The sequence below is a fragment of the Anarrhichthys ocellatus genome, unplaced genomic scaffold (genome assembly GCF_004355925.1).
Source record: "Anarrhichthys ocellatus isolate YVR2014 unplaced genomic scaffold, GSC_Weel_1.0 scaffold42, whole genome shotgun sequence".
Taxonomy (NCBI): Eukaryota; Metazoa; Chordata; class Actinopteri; order Perciformes; family Anarhichadidae; genus Anarrhichthys; species Anarrhichthys ocellatus.
Window position 1 is genome coordinate 3,331,851 of NW_022280072.1, and position 26,799 is coordinate 3,358,649.

The window sequence follows — 26,799 nt, forward strand, 5'->3', positions numbered from 1 at the left end:
ACATATATATATATACACATATATATATATACACATATATATATATACACATATATATATATACATTATATATATACATTATATATATATGTATATATATATATACACACACATATATATACATATATATATATACATATACATATATTTACAATTCTTTTTCCGAATATATATTTAGATATGTTTATATATATATATTTACATCTCTTATATATCTATATTTTTGTATGTTTATACATTTACTTTATTCCTGTTCACTCATTTGAAATACTGTTTACCACAAATCTATATCAATTTATTATTTAATTGAACTCATAAATCTTAATTCATTTTATTAAACGTAGTTTTCTCTTCATACATATTTAATGAGCATCGTTGGAGGGAGCCTGAGGTCTCAGATGTTCATATTAGAGAGCAAACAGCTACAGATAAATAAATCAGTTTTTTAATGTTCACGACACAGACGACGTCTCTGACGACGTCTCCGAGTGACCAGTCGGGCTTCTGTTTGTATCGTTCATGAAAACTCAGACTGAAGGAGTAAAATACTTTCTACTGACGTAGAAGTGAAGTGTCACACCTGCAGAACGTCGTCTTTCTAGTAACAGAAATATAACAGACCATCAGATTTTAAACCCGATGAACAATAAAATCAGGATCAACAGCTTTGATGAGATCGTTTTATTAATGGATGTATGTACGTACGGCTGCTGCTGTCTCACAACAATACAAACCTTTGTTTTTCTGTTTCATTCAGAGGATCTAAAAAAATGTGCAAAACAAGAGGATAACATTTCATCTTTTATTTGAAATGTGACTTTACACGAGGAACTGAATGTCATGGTTGTGGATATAAAAAAAAAAGGTTCAATAACAAAAACTGTTCACACAAAAGGTGTGCATTTGTCTTTTTTGCAACATTCGTTTCGAGCTTCCCCGCTGAATCTGAGCTTTGACCGAGGCGCCTCTCTTTAATAAATAGTTTCATTTACACAATGACTTATTTGATATAAATATGAAGGCGCATTTCTGAACATTTCTTTTTTTTAAAGCAATTATAAATGCATTGATTCAATTACAAAAAACAAAACAAACAAACAAAAAGGCGAATCAATCGAGCAGAAATGCAAAAGAAACAGAAATTGGCACAAAATGCTAAAGGAACAAAGGAGTGAATCTTTAAATTATAGGCACTAGTTTGAACACCGGCAGACCTTCCATTCATGTTCAGAGCACAAGAGGTTGAAGCCAGCAGAACGTATTCAAGATGTCTGACTTTCATCAATGATGGACACAACATCGCTTTCCTTGGTTTAACTTGCCGAATGGGGGAGCAGAGATTAAATATGCTTTGAGCTCATTTCAAGCTGTTTTTCAACCGACCGAACTCCGTTCAGTGGAGAAAGTTAAATCTTGTCAAACTGTGGTGACGTCTGAGCCGAGTCGTCGTTTATCACCACGTAAGAACAACACAACGCTTTGGAGAGTTAGCTTGCAGTCGACGTTTAAAACGTACATTTCTTTCTTTCTTTAACAATTGAAATCTTCAAAACTAAAAAATACTGATAAGGATGTTTAGACACATTTCTTAAATAATTTGAATAAATATTTCTTTTCCCAAAAAAAACTTTGTGCATACATTCTGACTACTCACACAAAGAGGTGCTTTCACTGTTCCAAGACATCCACCATTCTCCCTAACATTTACATCATCATCATCATCATCATCATCATCATCATCATAGAGATCGCTCACTGACATCTGTTGAACACAGAGAATAAGAGAGAAATGTGTGGAGACATTTCGACCTGAGGGAGGTGAAATAAGAAGAGGAGCGAGAGGAAGATGAGGTGGTGAAGTGATGAAGAACCAAAAGGCAGGAGGCGTGTCCTCTGATGAAGCGATGCAGAGCCAAAAGGCGGGAGGCGTGTCCTCTGATGAAGTGATGCAGAGCCAAAAGGCGGGAGGCGTGTCCTCTGATGAAGTGATGCAGAGCCAAAAGGCGGGAGGCGTGTCCTCTGATGAAGCGATGAACCAAAAGGCGGGAGGCGTGTCCTCTGATGAAGCAATGAAGAACCAAAAGGCAGGAGGCGTGTCCTCTGATGAAGCAATGAAGAACCAAAAGGCGGGAGGCGTGTCCTCTGATGAAGCGATGAAGAACCAAAAGGCGGGAGGCGTGTCCTCTGATGAAGTGATGCAGAACCAAAAGGCAGGAGGCGTGTCCTCTGATGAAGTGATGCAGAACCAAAAGGCAGGAGGCGTGTCCTCTGCTGGAGCCGAGCTGGTTTCTTTGGCATTCTTCTGGGCTCTCTGCTCTACATGCTGGACCCCTCCAGAGCCAGAGGGACGCGATGGGAGGTCCTCTTTGACGCCATGCGGACACTCCTCTACTTTGTATTTAAAAAATTCTGATTATATATATATATATTTGTGGGACAGTCTCTCTCTCTCGTCACTGTAAAAAGGTATCTGGGTAGATAAAGTGCCATCATGTTGTAATGTCTTCCTCCTGCGGTTGATGCTTTGATTGGAGCGCCCCCTGCTGGCCCCGGTTCAGTAACAACCTTCTCTCCAGTTTTCTCCGGCACCGCTGTAGGACCGAGGAGCAGGAAGAGACCTGAGGAGGAGGTGGAGACGTCCGTTAGTGTTTCACACGAAGCACATCCCTCACCTTGAAAACATGTGACGGGTTAAAGACGTTTGGTTCGCTTACAGAAGTGTTGTGGTGTGTCGGCGTACATACCTGCGCACAGGTTGGGCCAGTTTGCTGCGAGGCAGAGGGATGCCCCCCCCTCCCGCAGAAGCACTGGGACGGGGGAGGCCGCTGCGTGGGGGGGCCAGGGAGCGGGTGGGGGTGGAGGTGGAGGAGGAGGTGGCCGAGCCAGGGTTAGACGTGGCCTTCACCGGCTGCCTCAAGGCCAGCGGGGACGGGGTGACCGGAGTTCGCAGCTTACTGGGAGACGGGACTGGAGACACGGACGTTATGTTAGAGAGCTTTAAGCTTTTTATAGGTTTTAATATTTTAAACAATGAATGATCACAACAGTGTGAGATAATAATAATAATAATAATAATACGATGCACAGAACAAACAGAACATCTATTTAAACAGAAACATACGTAGGTCATCTCAAATGATATCAAACGATGCAAGTTTAGAATCGACTAAATAAACTTGACAGAATGAGGACACACACACACACACACACACACACACACACACACACACACACTGCATCAACTAGAACCAGAAGCACGAAATATAACACGACATCAATGCAACCACGGCGAGGAGACACAACCACAAGATGTAGAAGAGCCGCTCAGTGAATACTCACTGAAATCACCTTCTTCTCCAAAGCAACAGGAGAGCGGGACTAGACAGGACGAAGACAACAGAGACTTAATGCAGAGCGTCAGTGAGCCGCCTGTACTGACCCGGGACCACGGAGGACTAGAGCCGCCACAACAATCAATAAGTCACTAAAACTGAAAGAAACTAAAGCCTCAACTATCAAATAATGGTGAAAATGAAAGAAATTAAAATGTATTTCTGTATTTAGATAAATAGGGAAATAAACACTTAAAGAATGATACGTTTCCACCAACCAGTCAGTTTACGTCCATGTCTGTCCAAAAAGTCATCATATAATCACATTAGCATACAATTAGCATATGAATTGTTGAGTTATGGCCAAAAATGGGTTTTGTGCCAGATGAACTTCCTTCAAGTCGTTCCTGAGATTTCACTGTCGACAGAATGTGACCGACGTAAAGTCACGGTGACCTTTGACCACAAAAACCTGAAGAGTTCTTCCTCGAGTCCACGAGGACGTTTGTGCCAAATTTGAAGGAATTCCCTCAAAGTGATCCTGAGATATCGTGTTCGATGGACCGGACGGACGGACGGACGTCACACATTCGGGACAGAACCACGTCGACACAATCCTCACGTGAATATTTAAATCTATTAACTATAAAGCTCCTCTCTGATGAACACCCGGCTCCACCTTTTATCTCACAAAGAAAGCAACAAAAACAGAGAAACCTGAACTCAGAGACTCCTCACAGTCTGATCCACGTCAGCTCTATAGAACCGTCACTTCATCATCGACTCTCCATGAGCACCAGCGCTCTGCTCCAGTGGATCCCAACCTCTGTCCTTTTCTATCAGTGACTCAATAACTTATGCTATTTAATATTATAGTTAATGCACGACAACAACAGTACAGAACAACTGATAATTAACACAAATAATGACGTAATAACTGCAGGAAGTTTGTGTAAAACAAGCGATCAATGTCTTGAGATTATTTGAATATATATTCTCTGTATTTTGTATCTTTTGTTATTTTAAACCATCTTTTTTTGACAGACTCAGTGTTTTCTTCTCCCTGACGCGTGGACATTGTTCTAACAGCTCTTTACTTATTTGAACTGCGTACTTTTCTAATGCAGGACAAAGCTGCTCATCAGAGGTTCGCTCTGTGAATTTACCTTCAGCGTGTCTGAAATACAGGCTAACGGTGTATTTTAAATGAAAGCTCAAGAAGGCCTCGCAAACCCCCTGTGAACCAGTGTTCTAACCCTCCACAGAGCACAGGCGGCTGACTGAGTGCGAGATGGATCTCACGGCCTGCAGCTGGTCTGAGATCAGGCCGTTACCTCGCAGGGCGGTCGGGCTCTGGAGGTGCTGTTTGGGTTTCGGGGAGGAGCGAGAGGGGCTCGAGTATCTCGGGAGTTGAGCTGCTGCTGCTGCTGAGAACACAGGGACATTTCATCACGGGACGTCAGACTTCACCAAGTTACTGGAGGAAGAGGAGGAGGAGAAGGGGGCTGGAGGTGCTGGTTTGAGGCCACTAGGGGGCTCCACAGCCAAACATCCAGAGGAGCAGCAGGTTCAGGGAGGAGGGCAGAGAGCCAACAGTTCATCAGCCAATCCAGCAGAGAAACGGAGGCTGGTTGTGCTACTCATGCTTTAGAGAAGTCAGTGAGAGAGGCAGAAGTGTTGGAGTCTCACATGCCCAGATCAGCCAAAGCTCAAAGATAGAAGAGGACAGCAGAGCTCGTAGAATCTCTACAGATTCAGCAGAAACAAAGTATCTGCTGTAATGTTTAAAGAGCGCATGAACGCTCAGAGGTCCGGTTGACAAAGATAAAGACACGAAACCTGCCCTTTGACCCCTGTGCTCTCGTGTCTCTAGTAAGAGAGGGATTACCGTCTCTGGATTAAGGACAACACCATTATCTTTATCCCCCATTACAGGATCACATCAGAGGTGAGACTCTTAAAGCTCTTAAAGAACATTAAACCTTTAGGACACCGAACGTTAAACAATGTTCAGTGACAGCAGGTCGGTCGCAGTGCTCTAATTCTGCAGGACGAGCGTGTCGCTTTGAAGTGAAAAGTTATGCCGAGGCGGATAGAGAGGAATAAAGAGATATTACATCTGAGAAAGATCAAAGACAAAGAGGATTCCCAGACACGTGAAAGCAGCACAGTCAAGGACGACTAACGAGGGATTACACAGCCGGTTGCTCCTGAACGCTCAGTGTAGTCGGAGAGCAAAACAAATATCAATATGTCAGCTGACCACACTGTGACGTCAACAAGGCGTCTGGTAGAACTGATGGAAACATTCACTTACAACTTTAGAGGGTTTCTGTGTTTTCTGCAGTGAAATGATTCAGTGTCTCAGTACTCACTCGCCGACTGATTCTGGTGTCGAGGAGAGCCTCCGTTTGGCACTTGCAGGTTGGACTCACAGCTGCGGCTGTTCTTAACGGGTTCGGGGTTCTGGACCGCCGCCGCCGAGGCTCGTGTGAGGTTGGGAAGACTGCGACGCAGTTTTTCTGCAACAGCAAACAACAACAGTAGAGATTAAGCAAAACGAGCAGAAATCCCACATTGTCGTCGTCGTCCTCGGTCTCCGCTCACCTTCGTTCTTCACCACGTTGGTCTGCAGGTCGTGCCCGTGGCCCTGCAGCGAGTGGCGAGGCTGCTGCAGGCGGCTGATGACGGGCTGAGGCGAGCTGCGGCTGTAGTCGATGGAGCGGGCCGGCGAGCGGGAGCGGGGCGAGTTCCTCGGGGAGGCGCGGGGCGAGTTCCTCGGGGAGGGGCTGAAGCGGCTGGAGGGCAGGTGGAAGGCCGGGTGCAGCACCGCCTCCTCCTCGTCCTCCAGGCTGTGGGCGTCCAGCTCCTGGTCGCTGAAGGTGCTGCGTCGCAGAGAGTGGCAAGACGACCCGGAGCTCCTCCTGGACGCTGTGGCGGCGTAATCTTGTCTCAAACCTGAGAGACACGGACACGATCACAGTTACATCACTAGAAAACAAGCTGCTGGGTCACAGAACAACACCACTGAGGAGGACGCTGCTACAGAGCGATGCCCACAGAAACCTGGTTCTACATCAGTAAAAACCAGCAGTATTGATGCGGTCCGGAGTTATCGGTACTTTGTTTGTTCCTGAGTGAGACGTCCTCGCCTCAAACGTCCTCTCTCTGTCTCTGTGTCTCCCTGTGTCTTTGTCTCCCTGTGTCTCTCTGTCTCTGTGTCTTTGTCTCCCTGTGTCTCTCTGTCTCTGTGTCTTTGTCTCCCTGTGTCTCCCTGTGTCTTTGTCTCCCTGTGTCTCTGTCTCCTCTCAGCACAGCGTGAGACTCATCATGATCAGAGAGAAGGACACATTGTAGAACTCTGGTCGTCTCAAACACAATAAAACCCTCACAAGTAAGTTCATCACAACATGTGACCAACAAGCAGAACATCAGTCTGTCTGTGGAGCAGCCGCCAGGTAACGGTAGTGATGTCATACGTTAGTGATGTCATACGGTAGTGACGTCATACGGAGTTTGATCACAGTATCAGTATGGATCAGAGTACTAGTACCGATAACATCCTGATGGTACCCCTCCCCCACGGCTACAGGTACATACTCTCTTCCTGCATGCGGGCCAGGATCTGGACATCAGTGACGTCGTTGAGTTTGTAGGTGTTGGAGGAGCCCACCGAGTCCTCGTCCATCTCCGAGGTGCTCAGCTCGCTGTCCACGGAGGACTGCGGGCTCACCGCCGGAGGATTCCTCTCTGCCGCCGTGTTCCGCTGGTGTGCTGGTGAGAAATAATTCATCTGTGAACTCTTTAGTGACATCATCCGATGTGCTGCCGTTGTTAGCGGACCATAGAGAGCTGCGTACCTGCGTTCCCGGGCATGAGTTGCTGCCTGACGATGGGCACTTTGCTGGGGGTGGAGGAGGGGGAGTTGAAGCCACTGCTGTACGGGCTGTTGGCTGCGTTTGTGCTGTACGGGCTTCCATAGCTCTGCTGATTGTAGGGGCTTCCGTACAGGCTCCGATGCTTGTTGGCTGCAGAGTCACAGAACAGAACATCAGTCATCACATCAGGACGTTAATGTGTTTCTAATTCTGCCGGAGGGTTTAAAAAGCACGTTTCCTTTTCAAAAGGCATTTATCAGAGACGGATTGATATTATCAGACATGATCGTCGGTCCCTGAACGGATCATATGCGACAAACGCTTCCTTCAGAAGAAAAGCAACCAAATCAAAGCTTAAAATCGTGATATTCCATCAAAATCATTTTATTACATTTCTCATTTAAAATTCAGCCAAAAATAAACCGTTTGCTTTCACCAGATCCTGTAAAGAACATTAAACTCTGAGCAGTGACTGATTCACCTGAGACCAACAGTCACATGTTTGAACTGCTGAACAGAGCAGAGGTTGTACAGATGTGAACAGTTCAATATGTGCAGCCTCAGTTTCCTGTTTTCCTCAAATTTTTAACACTTGTGGGCCCTTAATAAAAGGTTGTGTTTTTATTTTTATTTTATTTATATAGATATATATATAGCTAGATATATATATAGCTAGATATATATATGGCTGGCTGGCTGGATAGATGGATAGATAGATAGATAGATATAGATAGATAGATATAGATATAGATAGATATAGATAGATAGATATAGATATAGATAGATAGATAGATATAGATAGATAGATATAGATAGATAGATAGATATAGATAGATAGATAGATATAGAGAGACTGTGGGTAGTGTAGTTCATGGTTTGTGCTCACGTAGAATTAATTTTTTTTTTTTTTAAATGCAGCAAGCTGCAAAAAAACAAACACTCAGTCTGGTGCGCCTTAAGTTTTCCTCAAGAGCAAAACACATTTGTGAGTTCTCTACTTCTACTCATTGTTTTGTCTCTAGAGGTGCAGAACTTCACTACAACAAGACCACAGAGAGTAAAATGTGAATGTGACTAACCATCTTTACATTTCTTACTCAGCCAAGAACAGTAACAGCAAGATTGATTATTGGAATAATAATAATAACTATTTATACAGCCCCTTTAAAAACAGAGTTTACAAAGTGCTTTGACAGACAAAGCAGCAAAAGCGAGAATAATAACAATAACAGAAAGCTCAGTGAGACAGTCGATGCCATAAAAATAAACTAAGACATAAAAAAAATGTAATAAAAAAAAAGGTAGTGAAATAATTTAGCAAAAAAACAAATAAAAATAGAAAAATAAAATAAATAAATAAAATAATTTAGTAAAAACAAACTAGAAATAAAACAGGAAAGCGACATCACATAAAAGCCAGTCTGTATAAAGAGAGAATCCTGAATGCTGTATAATAAAGACTGAAGGTCAAGATGCTGCTCCTTTGTGAGGAGGAACCAACGACGTGTTCGTCGTGCTCAGTGTGTTAACAGACATCTATACACTCTCACCCAGAAAGGATCTCTGTGAAGCCGGCCGCCCTGGTCTGTGTTCCCGGCCTCATGAAAGCCCCTCAGTGTGCTGGGCAGTCTGGTGGAGTCTCTCACACCGTATGCTGAGTGTGGGCCTGATACAGACTCATAGAGACTCATACAGACTACATCAGCACACGCTCAACAATACGTTCATTCAATAGAGACGCAGTCGAGCAGCACAATGTGATTCTCTGAGAGGATCCAGCGGTCAGAGGCTCTGAGGTCTCAGTCATGAGATCAGACTGGGATGTTTAGTGGTTTCGTGGTTCACGTCTGTGAGTCTCTCTCTCTCTCTCTCTCTCTCTCTCTCTCTCTCTCTCTGATTGGATGTGTTTACACAGCTGGGTGGTAACTGGAGGAAAGCCTTTAACATCAGCGACCTCCTCTCTGCGCTGCACTCTGTCCTCCTGCATTATTTAGGAAATACCATGAAGTCCATCCTCTACTGAGGAATGTCAACAGCGCACATGTAGACATGTAGGTCTGTGACGCTGAGCATTCTGAAACAACGGATGCTTTGTTTTCCATTTCAGGAGAAACTATTAACCCCGACATGAAGAGTCAAGATTAAAATGTGTCCGTCAAGCTCCGCTGTGACTGAACAATATGCACCACAAAGATGTCTGAGAGTGCTTACAAACACTAACCCTCTGACGTAGAGCCGTCTCAGTGATTTGGGAATATCTTCGCTTGACGAAACCCAACTGACGAGGTCTGAGCTACACAGTGGTGGGGGGGGGGACCATGTCCACGTGAACCGATGCTTTACAGCGCTGCAGGGATTATGTAGCGTTGTAGTCCAACAGCAAGTCAGCATCACACTGGTTCCCTCGACAAAAGTTAAATGAACATCGAAGACACTTACAGGTGTTGTTCAGCACGTTAATCTCCACAAATTAACTCCACTGTTATGATTCATGAAGCGTGAATACAATCAGCAGAAGAGTAAAAAGTTTAAGTTAAAAAGCAAAGGCAATAATAACAATAACAGAAAGCTCAGTGAGACGGTCGAAACGATACAAATAAACTAAGACATAAACAAAATAAAGTAAATTTAGTAAAATAATTCAGTAAAATCAACAAATAAAATAAAACAGAAATAAAACAGAAAAGCGACGACATCACATAAAAGCCAGTCTGTAAAAATGTGTTTTAAGAAGTGATTTAAAAGAGATTACTAGTGAGGAGGCTCTAGCGAGCAGCGAGGAGGCTCTAGCGAGGAGGCTCTAGCGAGTAGAGAGGAGGCTCTAGCAAGGAGGCTCTAGCGAGTAGAGAGGAGGCTCTAGCGAGGACGCTCTAGTGAGTAGAGAGGAGGCTCTAGTGAGGAGGCTCTAGCGAGGAGACTCTAGAGAGGCTCTAGTGAGCAGCGAGGAGGCTCTAGTGAGGACGCTCTAGTGAGCAGMGAGGAGGCTCTAGCGAGGASGCTCTAGYGAGTAGAGAGGAGGCTCTAGYGAGGAGGCTCTAGCGAGGAGGCTCTAGCGAGTAGAGAGGAGGCTCTAGCGAGGAGGCTCTAGCGAGTAGAGAGGAGGCTCTAGCGAGGAGGCTCTAGCGAGGAGACTCTAGAGAGGCTCTAGTGAGCAGCGAGGAGGCTCTAGTGAGGACGCTCTAGCGAGTAGAGAGGAGGCTCTAGTGAGGAGGCTCTAGCGAGGACGCTCTAGTGAGTAGAGAGGAGGCTCTAGTGAGGAGGCTCTAGCGAGGAGGCTCTAGTAAGCAGCGAGGAGGCTCTAGTGAGGACGCTCTAGTGAGCAGCGAGGACGCTCTAGTGAGCAGCGAGGAGGCTCTAGCGAGGAGGCTCTAGTGAGCAGCGAGGAGGCTCTAGCGAGGAGGCTCTAGCAAGCAGGCTCTAGTGAGCAGCGAGGAGGCTCTAGCGAGGAGGCTCTAGTGAGCAGCGAGGAGGCTCTAGCGAGGAGGCTCTAGCGAGGAGGCTCTAGTGAGCAGCGAGGAGGCTCTAGTGAGGAGGCTCTAGTGAGCAGCGAGGAGGGTCTAGTGAGGAGGCTCTAGCGAAGACGTTCTAGCGAGGAGGCTCTAGCGAGGACGTTTAGTCGTCTCATTTAGACTCTTTAAGACACGTAAAAGCGTCTAAATTCCCCAGAGGGGGGAATCGTAGAACAAATCGTTTAAATCTCTTAACCTTGTGTTGAACAGACCTGATTTCAGACATCTGAACACAAACAGATTCATAAAACACTTTGACTTTCAGACTACGGGACCGGAAGTGTAGAAATGCTGACTCGTGTCCTGTTGTAGGTCATTAGGTGACGATGTGTCCGATCACAGCGACTCTAACAGCCTCGTTCACCAACATGTTCCAAACTTGTTTCTTACATTTGTTCTTGAGAAAGATCTTAAGATTCACGACGTGTTCTTAACCCGCAGAATTGTTCACACCTTTGTTCTCATAACGACAAACAAATCACATTTTCCTGGTAAATTTCTGGCTGCAAACTGCTGCAGAGCTCCACGAGGACGGCTCCTCGTAGCCTAAAGCGTCCCCAGAGGTTCTCTGTAAATAGATCTACGTGGTGCTGGGAGACGAGCTCCTCCTCAGGGCTCAATGTGCAACATGTTGCAGCAGCATAGACATGAGGTTGTGTGAGAAGACCGAGGGTGCAGAAACAGGCCTACTTTGAGCCTATTAATGGAATAATCAATCACATCAATTCACATGATTGATGTGAAGTGTTAGTGTCGTGTTTATTTATTTTAAAAGACCAAAAATGCTTGGTAACATAATGAAAATAATTATAATTATATTCGAAGAAAACACTGGTGAGAGGCTGAATAAGTGGGTTTGAAGAACAAAGTTCTACTTGTGAAATACACACAGAACAACCTGAAGGGATCTGCAGCTCAGGGACCAACCAAAATAGAGCGTCCTCAAATCCTCACGTCCTCAAACGAGAAGTCAGAAGAACGGAGACACTTCTACATTTACTGCGATATGAAATTGCTTTAGAGGATTTTTTCCGTCGTGGCTTTTTAATTATGCAAAGTTCAGGCGAGTTTCCACAGGCCCAAAAAAAACCCCTAAAAAGAAGCCAGCACAGAACAGCCTGATATGAAATAAAGGTCTGGAGGGCAAATGTTGAGAGCGAACTGAAAGACAACACTTGACAATAAGGTCTACTATATATTTAAAGAGCTTCCAGGACATCACAAGAAGAAGAGCAAACAGAGAAGCTTTTATAAATGAGATAAATACACCACAACGTGTGCAGTACGAGGCTGAAGTAAAGCCAAAGCTCTTTTCTGAGCAGGAGTGAAGCAGGGCAGCTATGTGACTTCGGGTCTTTTTTATGTGCAGGACAGCTGTTAGAGCAGCAGAATGGAAAATAAAAAGACTGTTTAATCGTTGAGCAACATGTGTTTGGACTTCTTATCAGGATCGTCTGGTTACATAACGGAGTCATCTGGGGATGTGATTTAAATCAGGGTGTGCACAGACACAAAGCTCGCTCACTGTTAACACTCAAACTTCACAATGTGTTAAATGAAATGTGTGAATGTCGTGTATGAGTGTGTACTTGCTGCATACAAACAGTTTGATGGTGTAAGAAAAGCCGTTTCTTTTGACTCCAATCTGCCCCTCAAGCAGACATAAACTCTTAGTTTGATTTAAAATGTTTAAACCACGTGTCCAGTAACAGAAATATATTTGTTGTTGTGTCTCTTTTTGTGTCAAGCCTTTTGTGGAAGTGGATGGATTAAAGAACGGGTCAACATATGTTCAGGACTGAGTAGGATGACCTCATCCTTCTACCACACAATCAATGATGAGATCACCACAACCATAAAGACAAGTTAACACAAAGCTATCTACATGTATCCATTAGTCAGCTGTTAGACAGATAGTGTGATTTGTTCACTCGGGGTCCTCTGAGGATTAAAGCTGCATCATAATGAGTTAATGAATGAATGACTCAATCAATACATACATCCTCCTGAGCCAAAGCCACACAATCATCTCTTTAAAATAATAAACAAGACAGAAAATTAGAAATAAAAGACAGATTCATCAAATAATGTAAATGTGCAGGTTAATATGAACATAAACTAAAGGTGCATAGAAGTACTTTTTTGCTTTCATTCATATTTTTCTATTTCTTTATTTATTCAAATAAATTAATATTTTATTATATTTATCTATGTTTTAATTAACCTGCACATTTATTCAATAATTGAGGCTTTTATGTATACATTTCTCATTTTCATGTCTTATTGTTTTATTGATTCACTTATATATTGATTCATTTATTTATTATAATGTCAGCTTCATCCCTCCATAATAATAATATCATATATCAATATCATCATAAAGAGGAAAGAGACAAAAATGATTCTTTGTGTATTTTGATGAAAGTTGCAGATTCCTGATTTAATGGAGGTTCATCATCATTTATAACGGCTTTGATACCAGAAGACATGTCTTTGAGTCTCTAAGTCTTTACATTGAGCAGCTACTACAGAGAAGTCTCAGTGCTCCTGTTTACGGAGCTGCTCGTGTGTCCAGGTGCTGGACAGACTCTTGCACAACAGAGCTGAGAAGATCAAATCCACCACAGTGGGCAACCTTCAGCAGCCTGTTGCTCAACATGATCCAACGGTCACATGGACATACCGCTGTCAAAATGGAAATGACCCCCCCTCTCAGTTTAGCTGAGGGTTTGAGGGGCCGACTATAATTAGTGTCCGTCAGAAGATCAGAAAACACACGGAGAGGAGCAGAGAGGACTAAACATGAAGCTGGGTGATGTGCTGTAGATTAAATCACTATAATAATGGTTTGTGTTGGTGCCATTTTATACAATTACAAACAACTTTCAATAATCAGTTTAGAGTGTAAAGAAGAAGGAAAAATAATAAAAAAATCCAGTTTGCCTTAGATTTTAAACGTGAAGAGCAGCACTACGACACACTGAGGGCTCCAGATGTTATTTTATTCCACTAGTGCACATCCACTCTGGTGCTTTATAGGATCAATAAACATGGACCAATGTAAAAGGATGGTTCTGATTTAAAATGGGTTGTATGAGGTTCTTCTACATAGTCAGTAACAATTAATCCAAAGAGTTGAATCCGAATAAACCTTAAAAAAAACACTAAAGTTTCAACAACACAACCTCAGCAACAGATGGAGGCAGCAGCTCCTGTGTCCTGAGAGGTAGAATCAGTGTTTGAGTGAATGGAGTCTGGTGTGTTTGTAGAGATCATAGATAACAGCTTGAGTTCCCCTCAGAAAGGTCTGTCTGACAGCAAGGTAAAGAGCTGAAGACATTCTGAATATAGCTTCACTTCAACTGAGAGACATTCTGTTAGGAGTCTAACATACGTCCACAGCAGAACATCACTTTGCTCCCGTGCTGGTTCTATCAACTCATCTACTGTAGTAGAACCCTGACTGTGGAGGAGAACCTCACACACACACACTACAGAACATCAGTACTGTCTCTTTAACATCTCTAAATAAATAAATACCGAACATGCTCCAAGCACCTCGTGAGATCGTATGGGACAAAACGATAAATATTCTGCATTCCCCATCGGTGAAGTATGAATGAAACATTATTTTTCACACACTTGGCTGCCAAAGGAGGAACAAGAAGAGGAGAACTGAACCCCCTCTACACCACCAGCTCTCCAAACACAGTTTACTGTGCAGACTGTAGCTTTAAATGTCTGACAATCATTTTCCACACTTTCAATCCCAAGAAGAGACTCTCAGAACACACACGTGTATTCTCACTAACCCTCTACACACTCAGGTACTACATCTATAACCTCAACTGGCAATTAATCCCCAAGTCAATGTGCTGCTGATTTGATTCTCAAATGACGTCACCTTATCTGCACCTGCCAGGTCATAAAACTACATCCTCCAGCATTCAATGATTGCCCAAACGGGTACAACGCTGTTCATCTTACCCACACAAGGAAACGCCTTTAATGAACGATACGTCCGTCTGTGCTTTCTTTGTTGTAGTGAGCTAGAACTGCTTTTATGATTCAGATAAAGAGCTCCAACGACTCACGTTATGCAATTATTAAAATGGATCGACATGCAAACTGACAGCAAGAAGACCAACCACACAGAGACGGACGTATGTATGGAGACTTTCTACAAAACAACCGTCAAGATGACGAAGATAACCCAAAAAACGGGGATTTATTCATCTCGTAACGCCTCTAACTTTAGTGGATCTTAACACATCGACTGTGGAATTAATCTGCAGATGTTCTGGTTCAAAATGAGACAAAACCTTTTTGTCAATGTCAGATCTTGAGTCCAGCCGATAGCCGGTAATGCCTTTTTGCTCCTGAAGCAGTTGTTGATCACTTGTGGCCCCTAACGGCCGGTTAAGAGGAGTGAAGCTTAGTTTATACTCGCCGCTCTTCAGACATGAAAGTCACAAATAGTTCACTGATAAAAGCACCACTAACATGTCAAAGGATTTTACAAAGACGACCAATGTGTTTCTAGATGCTTTAGGAACCGCACGTGTTACATTTAGTTAAATCTTTTGCTGCAAAATCAAATCATTTTCAACCTTTTTTTTCTTAATATTGTATTTCATACTTGACTTCTTTCTTTACAGGGTTTGTATAAAGGCAATAAAGTAGTCCCTGAATATGAGATATAAGTTTCAAGTTATTACAATCCCTCCTCAGCATTGTGGAGGTGGTTTTATGACGTTTTGCCGGTGACACTCGTTGTGTTGTTGATTCTTGACAGTACATTGTGTCTGAACGTTCTCTGGCATTTTGGAGAATAATGCATTAACTCCTTTGTGCGTTCTCATAGCTTGTGCTCGCCATCTGCCGAGGCTACGACGAGTATAAACAAAGCAAAGGCATAAAACTGTCAATAAAATACGTTTTTCAAACCCTAAACCTATGAGAGGTCCTTGGGTATACGGTCATAAATGAGCACAGAAAATATTAGACTGAAGGGTCCAGCAGTCTGCAAGATTAGCCGTGGACAGACAGACAGACACACAACTGTACGCATGACCTCCCCACGAGCTTATAGTCTAGCAGAGTGTATTACTGATGCTGTTCCTCCTGCTGCTGAGTTGAGACGCCATGTCTCACGCTCTGTGGCAGTGGTGGTTTACCTGACATGGTAAGGTCCAGTCTGTGGATGAGGGAGCGCTTGGCTGACTCCATCTCTGGACTGGGGTTGTCCAGAGCTTGGCGGCACCACACGATAGGACTCAGGGCTTTCTGCATGGGACTGTCCAGCTTCGCCTCGTATAGCCTGGGGGGTGGGGGGGGGAGACATGACCGGGAGACACACAGTTGACACATTATATTGCATGTTCATAAAAGCAATACATAGCGAGCATCATTACGTAAAGTGTTGTCTCTCTCTGACGGTGACCGACTCACAGACGGCTGTCAGAGGAGATTGAGAGTGTTTGTTGAATCACAGAAGGCTGCAATGAAAGATAAGAGCTTGTGTCCACATAGCGCCTTTATTTAATTGTTCCCAATGAGGACAGAGCGTATGCAACCGCCGAGAGAAAAGGTCGCTGCCCCCAGCGTCTAGTTTTCTGAACGCTCCGCCTCTTTTTGTGCGGCCGCTCAGAGCGCTTCTATTTGAAATTATACTTTTGGATATATATTTATATTGTACATCGTAGTTAAATGTTTATGCTTACCTCTGTTCTACTTTGTTGGCCTTGTTTTTATTTTTTATATTTTCTTGTTTATTTGTATATTCTATGTATGTACGTTGAGAGCAACGTGTAAACCAGTCAAATTCCATGTATGCGTTCACATACATGGCCAATAAATCTGATTCTGAAAATCTCTGAACTTTTCAGGAAAGCACTGGTGATGTCAGTGTGGTAAATGGAGGAGAAGCTTGTTTTGGCCGTCTGTCGATACCTGAACTTTATATTCCGGACACACACTATCATAACAAAGACAGAAACGGACATTTTTGTGTTTTAATACCCGTACACCTTGTTTCTTATTGCTCTAACGTTAACAGCTGTCAAATCAAGTGGTGACAAAGCTCATCTACCGGTTGAAAACTTGGCGGTGGCTTGCAGATATCTTTTAGACTCGACTCTTACAGTTGCAGCTAATTTAGCACAAACCATTAGCAAAGAGGAAGCAATGCAACCGTTAGCTTCTGCTGCAGCAAACTATGAGAATAAACCAGCGTCACTTTGAAAAAAGCCAATGAGTTAAGTGCGTAGTCAGCTGTATTGATTGAAACTATGAGCCCCTCTTGATACTGATAGACACACATAAAAGGTTTAAAAATAAGGCGACAAACCGACTGAATTCACTACTTCCTGTTTGTCGGCAACACAAGTAACCTGAGTTCATCCTGAAGCGTTGAGGAGACAACAGAGGAATTTCCACTCAGGAGAGAAATGTGAGTCAGCAGCTGTCAGCTCTGTTGCAGCCATAAAGGAAGCAACATTACAGGCAAAAGGAGGGCGAGTGCAGAGGAAATGCAAGAATGAAACATGGGTCTGCACCTATTCAAGGTCTATCAACACTTTCATGAACTCCCCGAGCTCGTGTGTCATGTCCACATGCGGCAACGGGAGTGTGGCAAGCATCTATTGATAGTCAAGAGGCAGGAAGCATGTTTTAAATCCTGTCAGAGGAGCTACTACTGGGTAATCCCAGACATCACATCTGATCCTAAAGAGCAGAAGAAGGAGCGTGGGCATAACGAGAGTGGCTCTGTTGGGCATGAGCGAGCAATGTATGAACGTAGTCTGATGTCGAGCAACTCGGTTTGCTCTAATGAAGTAGAACAAATCGTCTAAACCTCTTTTTACTTCCATCCATTTATACCATACATGTCACATTCCAGTGGGTCTGTTTTCACTGTTCGTTCCTCTTTGTTGATATAAGCTCATTATTTTAGAGACATCTAGGACGTGGACACAGATGCTAAGTGCTGACTGCCAGAAGCTCTTTCACTGCAGTCAGCTGGCTTTCAACCAAATATGATCTACCTTTGGAAGAGCTTTAGTAGCCGTCCTCATGTTACGCCCTAATGTTGCTTATTATAGTGTCATTATAATAGAAGACGCCAATAGAACAAACCCGTCCCAACAAGATGGACATCAGGGATCCTCTTCTGAGGACGGCCATCATTACTGTCACATGTAGTCAGTATCTGAAGCATTAAAAATAGCTTTTCTACCTCAACAACATTTCTGTAAAACCAGGCGAGTGAAGTCGATGCTTCATGTGTTAAAGCTGCATTCTCTCTAGTGTCCACCAGGGGGCGACTCCTCTGGTTGTATAGAAGTCTATGAGAAAATGACTCTACTTCTCTCTTGATTTATTACCTCAGTAAACATTGTAAACATGAGTTTATGGTCTCAATCTCTAGTTTCAAGTCTTCTTCAATGCAGCATGATGTTCATTTAGTACATTATGGTCCATTTAGAGTCACACAGGCCATAAAGCAGGGGATGCTTTAGGGCGGGGCTACACAGTGATTGACAGGTCTACCAGAGATGTATACGGCGTCTCTATGTCACTTCCTGTTCACTGGTGGCAAAAAGCTAAGATGGCAACGGCCAAATTGCCGAACTCGAGGCTTCAAAACATCGGTCCACAAACCAATGAGTGCCGTCACGATGACTACGTCCACTTCTTATAAACAGTCTGTGTGTAAAACCTCTCTACCAAGTCTACATGTCGGCCATCAGCCGGGTAATGATGACGTCTCAACAGTACGGGTTGCCAAGTTGCAACTAGCAACCAAGTCTTGGCCTTTGGTTGCCATCAGTGGCAACTTTTAAAAATATAAAAATTAGCATTTACGACATGTAAACATGTCACATCTTCATTATTACACACATCTTGACATTATAGCGGAGTAAAGGCTAACATCTATACGGCCGATATCTCCAATAGAGGCAACTCATGAACAAAACAATCTATATTGATAGACAGATCTACAGGTAAGAGGACAAATGTGTATTTTTGATTGAACTGTCTCTTTAAGCGGGCTTACTCAAAACATGACAAAGAGATATTAAACCATATTTTTTTTCTGTTTAAGCAACCAAAAGCTGATGTAACCAGCCAGGCAACGAGATTTAGACAGCAGCACAAATCCAATCATACTCTGGAGTTTTAAGGATTACACTTCTAGAGAGAGTATCTATGTAAATACCATGAATGCTCATCGCTTTAGAGGGGGGGGGGTGCTTTTATGGACACGATGAGTTGGGTAGAGGATTAAGAACCAGGAGTACTGGATGATACCAACAGTCCAACACGGCTCCTCTTCCATGTTTTTAAAAGTCACTGTTTGTAAACACAACGCTGTGAGCAGCTTTTTGTTTTTGTGACACATCATCTCCTTTAGGTGCTGCAGAGCTCTGGTGGAGGGATGCCAAATGGTGTGCTAAAGGGGAAATTCAGAGGACTATATAACCATGGCTGCTGCACACACACACAGACATACATACACACAGACACACACTCAACAACAAAACGGTTGCAACAGATGATGGAGGGCTTTCGGGGTCCAGACAGCTGAGAGAGGGCCTTACTAAAAAAACTGCATGGAAGGTATGAGGTCATGACTCTGAATGTATGACGAAGCTACTGCTATTATGATCACACAGTCCGAGAATGGGGCTTGGCAACACCCACGTGACTTGCCAAACAACACCCTTTTTCAGTGAGAGATCCACAATGAGAGACTCCTCCAGTGCATTCATAGGACTTCATATTTTAGAGCACAGGGAAGATGAGGATGTTTTGTTTTTTGTGTTGTGGTAGCTAAAATGTTTTAGAGCAGCTGTCACATTTGTGTTATGACAACACAACACAAACAATCTGAACAATATAAATACACTGCAACACAACAATTACTCTGTCTGTATATATAATATTTTAGTTATTGTGGATTTTTTACTTATTTAATATACTTTACCGTTTTATTACTTATTTTTAATTGTTTTGATCTTGTTTTTTTACTGTCTCTTGTTTGCATTATGCTATGCTGCTGTAATCCTGTACATTTAATAAAGGATTATCTTATTTTATAGCTGTCATCATCACCACCTCCCTAAAAAGACTGTTGTCACTCACCAGCTGTCCTCGTCCTCGTTTAGACAATCCATGTCCTCGAGATCTAAGATGTCCACTTCGTCCAGGATCGACGTCTCCGCCTCGTCCGTAAAACCCCCGATGCCGTCCGAGAAAAGTGACACGGAGGAGGCGGAGGTGGTTGCGGCCGTCGCTCCCTCGTACTCGTACGGCCTCCTGAAGCTGACTCCTCCGTCGTAGGAGAGTCTGGAGCTCAGACAGCGGCTGTTCTCCAGCAGGTCGCCGTAGCCGCACGTGCCGACGAACGATGGTTGGTAACCGTCGCTGAGCGGTCTGGTGCTGCTGTGGTGGTGGTTGGTCCCGGACGAGGACGACATCATCGTGGTGGACCGGCTCCGGAGCTGCTCGTTCTGCTGCTCGAGCTTCTTCACCAAGTCCTGGAGCTTCCGCACCTCCAAGTCCGCGTTGATGTTTGAGTTGATATCCTCCATAGCGGCTCCTCCAGAGAGCCAGCGCTACGGAGGAAAAAAAAAAAGAGAATACTAAAAATACGCGGTGGTTTGTGGGTGTTTTTTTCTTCTTGTCGTTTCTCTGCCGTAAAGTGTTCTTTGTTTTCCCGGTTAACTTCTCGCTGTTGTCTATTACGTGTTCAAAGACGACGCTTTGGTGTTCAACTGACTTAGAAATCTCAACACCGTCATCTTCTACCGGTTAGTCGTGGCTACGGAAAGAAGTCGAGGCCATTTTTTCATAATAGTCGTCACACAACTGTGTATGTGTGAGTGAAAGACCAACAGGCGGCGGCTAGCGCGCGCGTCACCGCGCTCGGTGAGCGGGAGCGAGCACGTAACCAACACCTATTTGCTCGCGCACGGACGACAGAGGGGAAAAGTTCACGTCATGTTTATTTTTGTAGCACATTTTTAAACATGAACTGAAATAAAGAAAGTTATTATATTATAAAGTTATATATCTTATTATTTTTGTTACGGAAAGGTCGTGTATTTGTACATTAATTAATAAGAAATGAGATAAATTAAACAAGCATTTGGGCAGCTAAATTAATTTGCTCAACTATTTATTTAATTATATTTCAATTTACTGATTAACCTACAGCAGGAATACTTCAGTTGCTGATAAAACTAATATTAAAAAGAGCTAAAATTAAATTCTAGAATGTATTTATTTCTTGCAGGGGGATCCTTCTGTAGCACTTGATATTATTAGGCTATTCATTATTACTAATTATTAAATATAAATACATTCTATTGCGTATTATCACTGGTCAAATCTGTAAATTGAGAACTACTTTGACCAACAGGAATACAGTGCTTTTCCTATTAATCCCTACAGGAAAGTATAAAGTGAATAGCAATGACAAAAAAAAAAGATAAATTAATTAAAATGTACATTACTACAAAACTAGAATTACTCCTCAAGGTTGTATTCCTCCGCCAACCAGTCCAGTTGAAGTTTACATTCATGTCTGTCCAAAAAGTCATAATTTTTTCCTGTTATGTGTAGCATATCAATTCTTCAGTTATGTCCAAAAAGTGTGTTTTGTGAGGTCACAGTGACAAACTAATCAGTTCCTCTTTGAATCCTTGTGGATTCATGCGCTAAATTGGAATAAAATCCTCCAGGCGTTCCTGAAATATCGCGTACGGACGAACAACCCGAAAACATCATCAACAGCTTCAACAAATATGAACACAAACCTGTTGATTTGTGTTTATTGTCAGATACAAAAACAAATGTCACATTTACATGTACGTATCTCGTTTCTGTGTCTCAGTCTTTTAACGGAGTTAAAGAGCTTCCTCTGACTCCAGTTGCTCCTCAGTTTTCCTAAAGGCGTCGCCTCCTCTCTCTCCACCTTTAGCCTCCACGCTCTCCTCCTCCGGCCCCTCGCTGGTCATCGTGGCGTCCAGTCCGTCCTGGTCGGCGCTGGCGTTCTGAGACTCGGCTCCCTCGTCGTCTTCGTCCTCTACGTCCATCTCAAAGACACGGATGTGCCTGAGATTGGCACTTAGCTGCCAGGAAAGGAAAACGTTAATGTTCAGAGACGACGTTCATTCACAGGAATCAATGGATCAGCTGATCTTACTGATGCCTGGAACAAATAGAGGAATATTACAGCACAGTTCACTCAACAATGTCCCCACACACTAAATAAAAGCCTTTAATTAATAACCAGGAAGGCTTATTGAGCCAAGACAGGCCAAAACAAATAAACAATTTAAAATAAAAACAAAGACCAAATAGGAGAATTATAAGACATCCAAAGACATTCTTTAACATTCAAAACATCTACAGACAGATGGCTGCTTTATGGTCTGTGTGACTCTAAATGGACCATAATGTACTAAATGAACATCATGCTGTATTGAAGAAGACTTGAAACTAGAGATTGAGACCATAAACTCATGTTTACAATGTTTACTGAGGTAATAAATCAAGAGAGAAGTAGAGTCATTTTCTCATAGACTTCTATACAACCAGAGGAGTCGCCCCCTGGTGGTCACTAGAGAGAATGCAGGTTTAAGACGTGAAGCTTTGGCTTCACTCAGCAGTTGCCGTCTGGTAAAAATATAAAGAGAATATAATGTTAACTTACCACACAGGCCACTTTCCGGATCCCATTGACAGCTACAAACTGAGCCTTCATGTTTTCCAGTTCACGCCACTGATTCCCCAAAACCAGGCCGTGACTCGGGATGGCGCTGCTCTGCTGGTCCAACCTGAAAACACGAGTGACATCATGCAGCATCTCATGCCTCATCTCTGCCGTCCTTAGAGGATGACCCAAACTAAATAATAGAACGACATTTTTAAAAACACATTTCATCCACTCACTCACTGATCCTGACTCACCTCAGGTTCGGCTCCCAGTTGAACTCCGTCTCACAGCTCAGCGCTGAAGCCAGAGGAAGCTGAGCGAGCACACGCCTTCTGTTGTCCTCTTCTGATCCTTGCAAGACCACAGTCAGCATCTCATCATCATAGAAACGGGCATCCAGGCAGCTGTGAAGGTAGCTAGTCCTAAAAAGAGACAAAATCATGGGAAGTCATGGAAGTATCACCTCCAGGAGCCGAGGAAGTACTTCGCATTTATTTTATAAATGATGGGTAGGAGTGACGTGAGAGGCACTGACTGGGCTGCAGCGTTATCTTCATCTGCGTTGTCAAGATGGTGTCTGAGGTGAATGGACATCACACTGTTGGAGATATGTCTGTGCAAAACAAAACAAACGTTGTTAAAAACACAGATTAAATACACAAAGAAACTCCCACAATCACACAGACGCACCTGTTCGGGTCGGTTCCTCTCCGTAACAGGTAGAGCTTGCAGGGCGAAATCTCCGGCATGCAGAACACAACATGGTGCATTTTGGCTTTCTTGTCGTTCCACCTGTAGAAATCCAGCCAAACATATCATTCATATAGAAATAATAATAATAAAAACATCTTACTGCTCAAGAGCATCAGGAAACACCAGGATGTTTGTGTTTGTACGTACAAAGATGGGAGTTCAAAAAGTCGTGGAGTGTTTTCAGAGCTGGAAAGATGAAGAAACAAATGAGTTAATCACATTCATTTAGTCACATTTGAAATAATACATATTAACAGAGACATACCTCTCTGGTACGATGTACAGGGGCAAAAACACGGCCTGTTTTACAGACTTCCCAATTACTTCCTGCAGAAAAATTACAAACAATAAAAAAAACAACAAAACAAAAAGAAAGTGGAACGAATCACATCAAAGACATCTGAACTTTCTGTTTAAAGCATGTTCAGTTATCTCTCATTGAAGACAGAAGTGCTATCAACACACCTCTGCTTGTATCACTCTGTATTTTGGGTAAAGTGTGTTTAAAAGGCTGCAGGAAGCCTTTCAGTCTACACACAGAACGGGCAGTAAAGTTATTATTCTTATTATCTCAAATCAATATTTCAAAGTGTTTTAAATCCAGACTTGACAAAATAAGTGTCAATTTCCCACATCTAAGAGAGTTTTTATATTTTTTCCCACAAATTCATGATTTTATAATCTCAGAGAATAATAAAGTTTTTTTCTTGTAAATCTACTATTTTAATCTCAAACTCTCGAGTTTTGTCTGAGAATATATTACCACCATCCCCGGGTTTTTAACCTACAATGGCCATAACAAGCTGTCCTAAGTCCCATCTCATTTATAATTAAATGTTTTAATAGTTCTGCTGCAAAACAGGAAGGACAGAACACAAAACTCACTGCAGGTTTCTGGAGACACTGCTCGATCACGTTCTCCATCATCCTCTTCACGAAGTGCAAAGACTTTTGGGGAAATGAAGGGAACAGCAAAGGGCTCTCTAGATAAACCAGTCAAACATTTTAGTCCGTTAGTTATGGCATTAATATCATTAAATCAATACCTCTGTTTTGAGTCTTTGGTCCCCGTGGAAGCACGAGAGAAAAACTGTGTTTTCAAAGTGACACGTGGAGAGTAACTGATGTACAGATGGTCATTTCAGGGTGAAGTTTATATTTGTGTAAAATCAGTAAAACCAGTAAATCATCGCCGAACTAATTATTCATCGTCATTCCATCACTCTAAAATGAGTTACAAAGCTACTAATCATCCAGATGATGTTCACCCTTCAGGTGCGTGCTCTCCTGCAAAAACGTGAGCCACTGGTTCCCCTTGGTGTTGGGAGGAGACACCAGGTCCTCGTCCTCGTCCTTCAGGTACTGCAGAGGAGAGAAACCCGGATGTTGTAAAGTCGCCGGCTCCGTCTAAAACAAACTCGAGGCGATGCGACAGAAGACCTCTCACCTGACCAACTCGTTCCACGTTGAAGTATTTCCCTTTACGGTCAAAGAGTTCTTCATTCTGTGAAAACAGAGAGATATTTAACGCATTTTGTAAAAAGCCAGAATAAATGGATTTAATGATCAGCAGAGCGACATTACACTGATCTCACCTCGCTGAAGTGCTCCGACAGGAAGTCAGCGACAAAGGCGATGTCCTTCTGAGTCATCTGAAGGATCAAGCAGCACGTTAGAATGATTCATCCGTCAGTCATTAAACAATCAGAACCTTTGATGGCTCACCTTGTTGAGTTCTGGTGGAACATGCTCCTCACACATTCTGAGCATGGCTGTGAAAAAACAAAACAAACGTCTGAGAATAAAAACAAGAATAAACCGACAAACACTAAATTAAATGTCTCGATATCAACGAGTCAAACTCATGCACGAGTTGTATTCATTCTTACCGACATACAACCAGCGGAAAAAGGCTTTAAAGTTTTTCATACTCTTGTCGATCACCCTAAACCACAAAATAAACAGCAGTGATTCTCTGCAGTGACGTGTGGAAAGCAGCAGATAGATAGATAGATATACACACACACACACACACACACGTATATACACAAAATAAAACACAGTGAACCTGAAACACCGACACATTTGCTTAACAGCTGGTCACATTATATTCAATTTTAGACGGATAAAGAAAGATAAACATTGAGGAACGCTGGTCACTCTATTAAGATGAGTCATAAAGATGTTATTGTTTATTTATAAAGCAATGATAAACCTCTTGATCCTGCTTGTTGAATTTCATATACACAAATATAAATGTGCAAAGTCATCACCTTTCTTAAGCTTTCTCGATAGACTTGCATTCTTTGCAACATGTAAATAATAAGAAAAGTCTTCTAACACACATCATTGTAACCAATGATCTGGTGAGCTCTCCCGTATCTAAACATTGTCAAACAATAGTGAGATTATTTGACCAAATAGTTTGTGACCAGATTACTTCCCAACAAACAGAAACAAGTCAGATTGAAATTTGTACAAGAGAGAAGTTAATTAAAAAAGGTTAATTGAACTCACTGCAGAAGCTCGTTGGCTTTCAGAGAAAACGAGCCCACGGCGGTGATCGCACCTGAGAACATCAAACACACATCATGTGGCTGCTGATGATTAGAAAGCTGGTTTTTCGTGCAGGTTGGGGGACGCGGTACCTTCTATAGCTGCTGAATCCAGACCGAGGGGCTCGAACTTCTGCTTCCACAGAGACATGCCTTTCACCTCACTCAGGTGGTACAGCAGAGCCTCAGAGCCGCTGCAGCGAGCAAAGGGAAGGGAGACGTTTGAACAGAGACATCTCAGGTAACCGGCAGCTCTGAGGAGAAGTGAAAGGATGAGAACATACCTCTGCAGGTGGCTGATCACCAGCTTCTGGATGCTGGAGTAAGACGACTCGATGGACTGGCCGAGCTTCTTCAGGCCCTGTGATGAAAACAGAATACACACAAACCTTCAAATCTGATCTGGACCGCAGATCGAAGGAAGTAGGAACACTTGAGAGGAGCATTTACACCTCTTACTCTCTCACCTTGACGGTCAGCTGGTTCATGAGGAGAGCCTGTAGCTCAGGGCTACATGAAAGCAGAGAGCCAGAGGTGAGAAAAGTTACAATCATACCTCCAATCAAAAGAGCAGATTAACCAGACAAACATATTGTTTTGCCGCCACCTGCAGGACAGTCCAAGCATTACAACATGATAACTACTTACAAACGGCCTCTTTTCTCACCTCGACTGTCCCCACAGCAACAGCTCTAGAAACTCATCTTGAACTTGAGTGCTTGTGTTCTTTTCCTAAAAACAGGAGGAAAGAAGACATTTGATGTAATCTCTTATTTTAACCGATTCAGACTACAAACCAGATTCAGATTCATTCGTTGGACGACGGCGTCCTTTCCTGTCTTTCAGAGGCTGTAGGAGGTTTTTAAGTTTAAGTGAAGATACTGATATCATATAAACTAGATGGCCGAAGGCATCCATGAGTACCAACCATGTCATGATATCGAAACGAAAATGGGTTCCATGGTACCAGGTGGAAACCTCCATTTCTGAAGAGTGAAGCCAAAGCTTCATGTGTTAAAGCTGCATTCTCTCTAGTGTCCACCAGGG

General features: G+C 43.0%; 2 protein-coding genes across 5 annotated transcripts; both read right to left on the minus strand.

Annotated features, from left to right (window-relative positions):
• Positions 1-322: 322 nt before the first annotated feature.
• Positions 323-20,702, minus strand: slain2 (SLAIN motif family, member 2). Of its 4 annotated transcripts, none has more exons than XM_031868389.1 (9): positions 19,867-20,702; positions 15,897-16,039; positions 7,193-7,360; positions 6,933-7,106; positions 5,940-6,290; positions 5,708-5,854; positions 4,667-4,756; positions 2,745-2,967; positions 323-2,618 (listed from the first exon to the last, which is right to left on the minus strand). In XM_031868389.1, exons 1-9 carry the CDS (start codon positions 20,313-20,315, stop codon positions 2,555-2,557), a joined length of 1,809 nt encoding a protein of 602 aa, XP_031724249.1. In that variant the 5' UTR covers positions 20,316-20,702; the 3' UTR covers positions 323-2,554. The 4 variants fall into 4 exon arrangements, with proteins under 4 accessions (XP_031724249.1, XP_031724248.1, XP_031724250.1 ...); XM_031868388.1 differs by having other exon boundaries at positions 4,667-4,759; XM_031868390.1 differs by lacking the exon at positions 4,667-4,756 and adding an exon at positions 3,340-3,378 and having other exon boundaries at positions 19,867-20,701.
• A 124-nt stretch (positions 20,703-20,826) lies between these two features.
• On the minus strand, positions 20,827-26,769 carry anapc4 (anaphase promoting complex subunit 4). The gene is made up of 18 exons (XM_031868536.1): positions 26,420-26,769; positions 26,220-26,262; positions 26,037-26,113; positions 25,846-25,946; positions 25,715-25,766; positions 25,087-25,142; positions 24,923-24,969; positions 24,793-24,849; positions 24,645-24,701; positions 24,466-24,559; positions 24,083-24,180; positions 23,463-23,524; positions 23,345-23,383; positions 23,135-23,236; positions 22,980-23,057; positions 22,699-22,866; positions 22,442-22,565; positions 20,827-21,857 (listed from the first exon to the last, which is right to left on the minus strand). The coding sequence occupies exons 2-18, from the start codon at positions 26,238-26,240 to the stop codon at positions 21,633-21,635; spliced, it is 1,458 nt and encodes a 485-aa protein (XP_031724396.1). The 5' UTR covers positions 26,241-26,262; positions 26,420-26,769; the 3' UTR covers positions 20,827-21,632.
• Between the last annotated feature and the right edge of the window lie 30 nt (positions 26,770-26,799).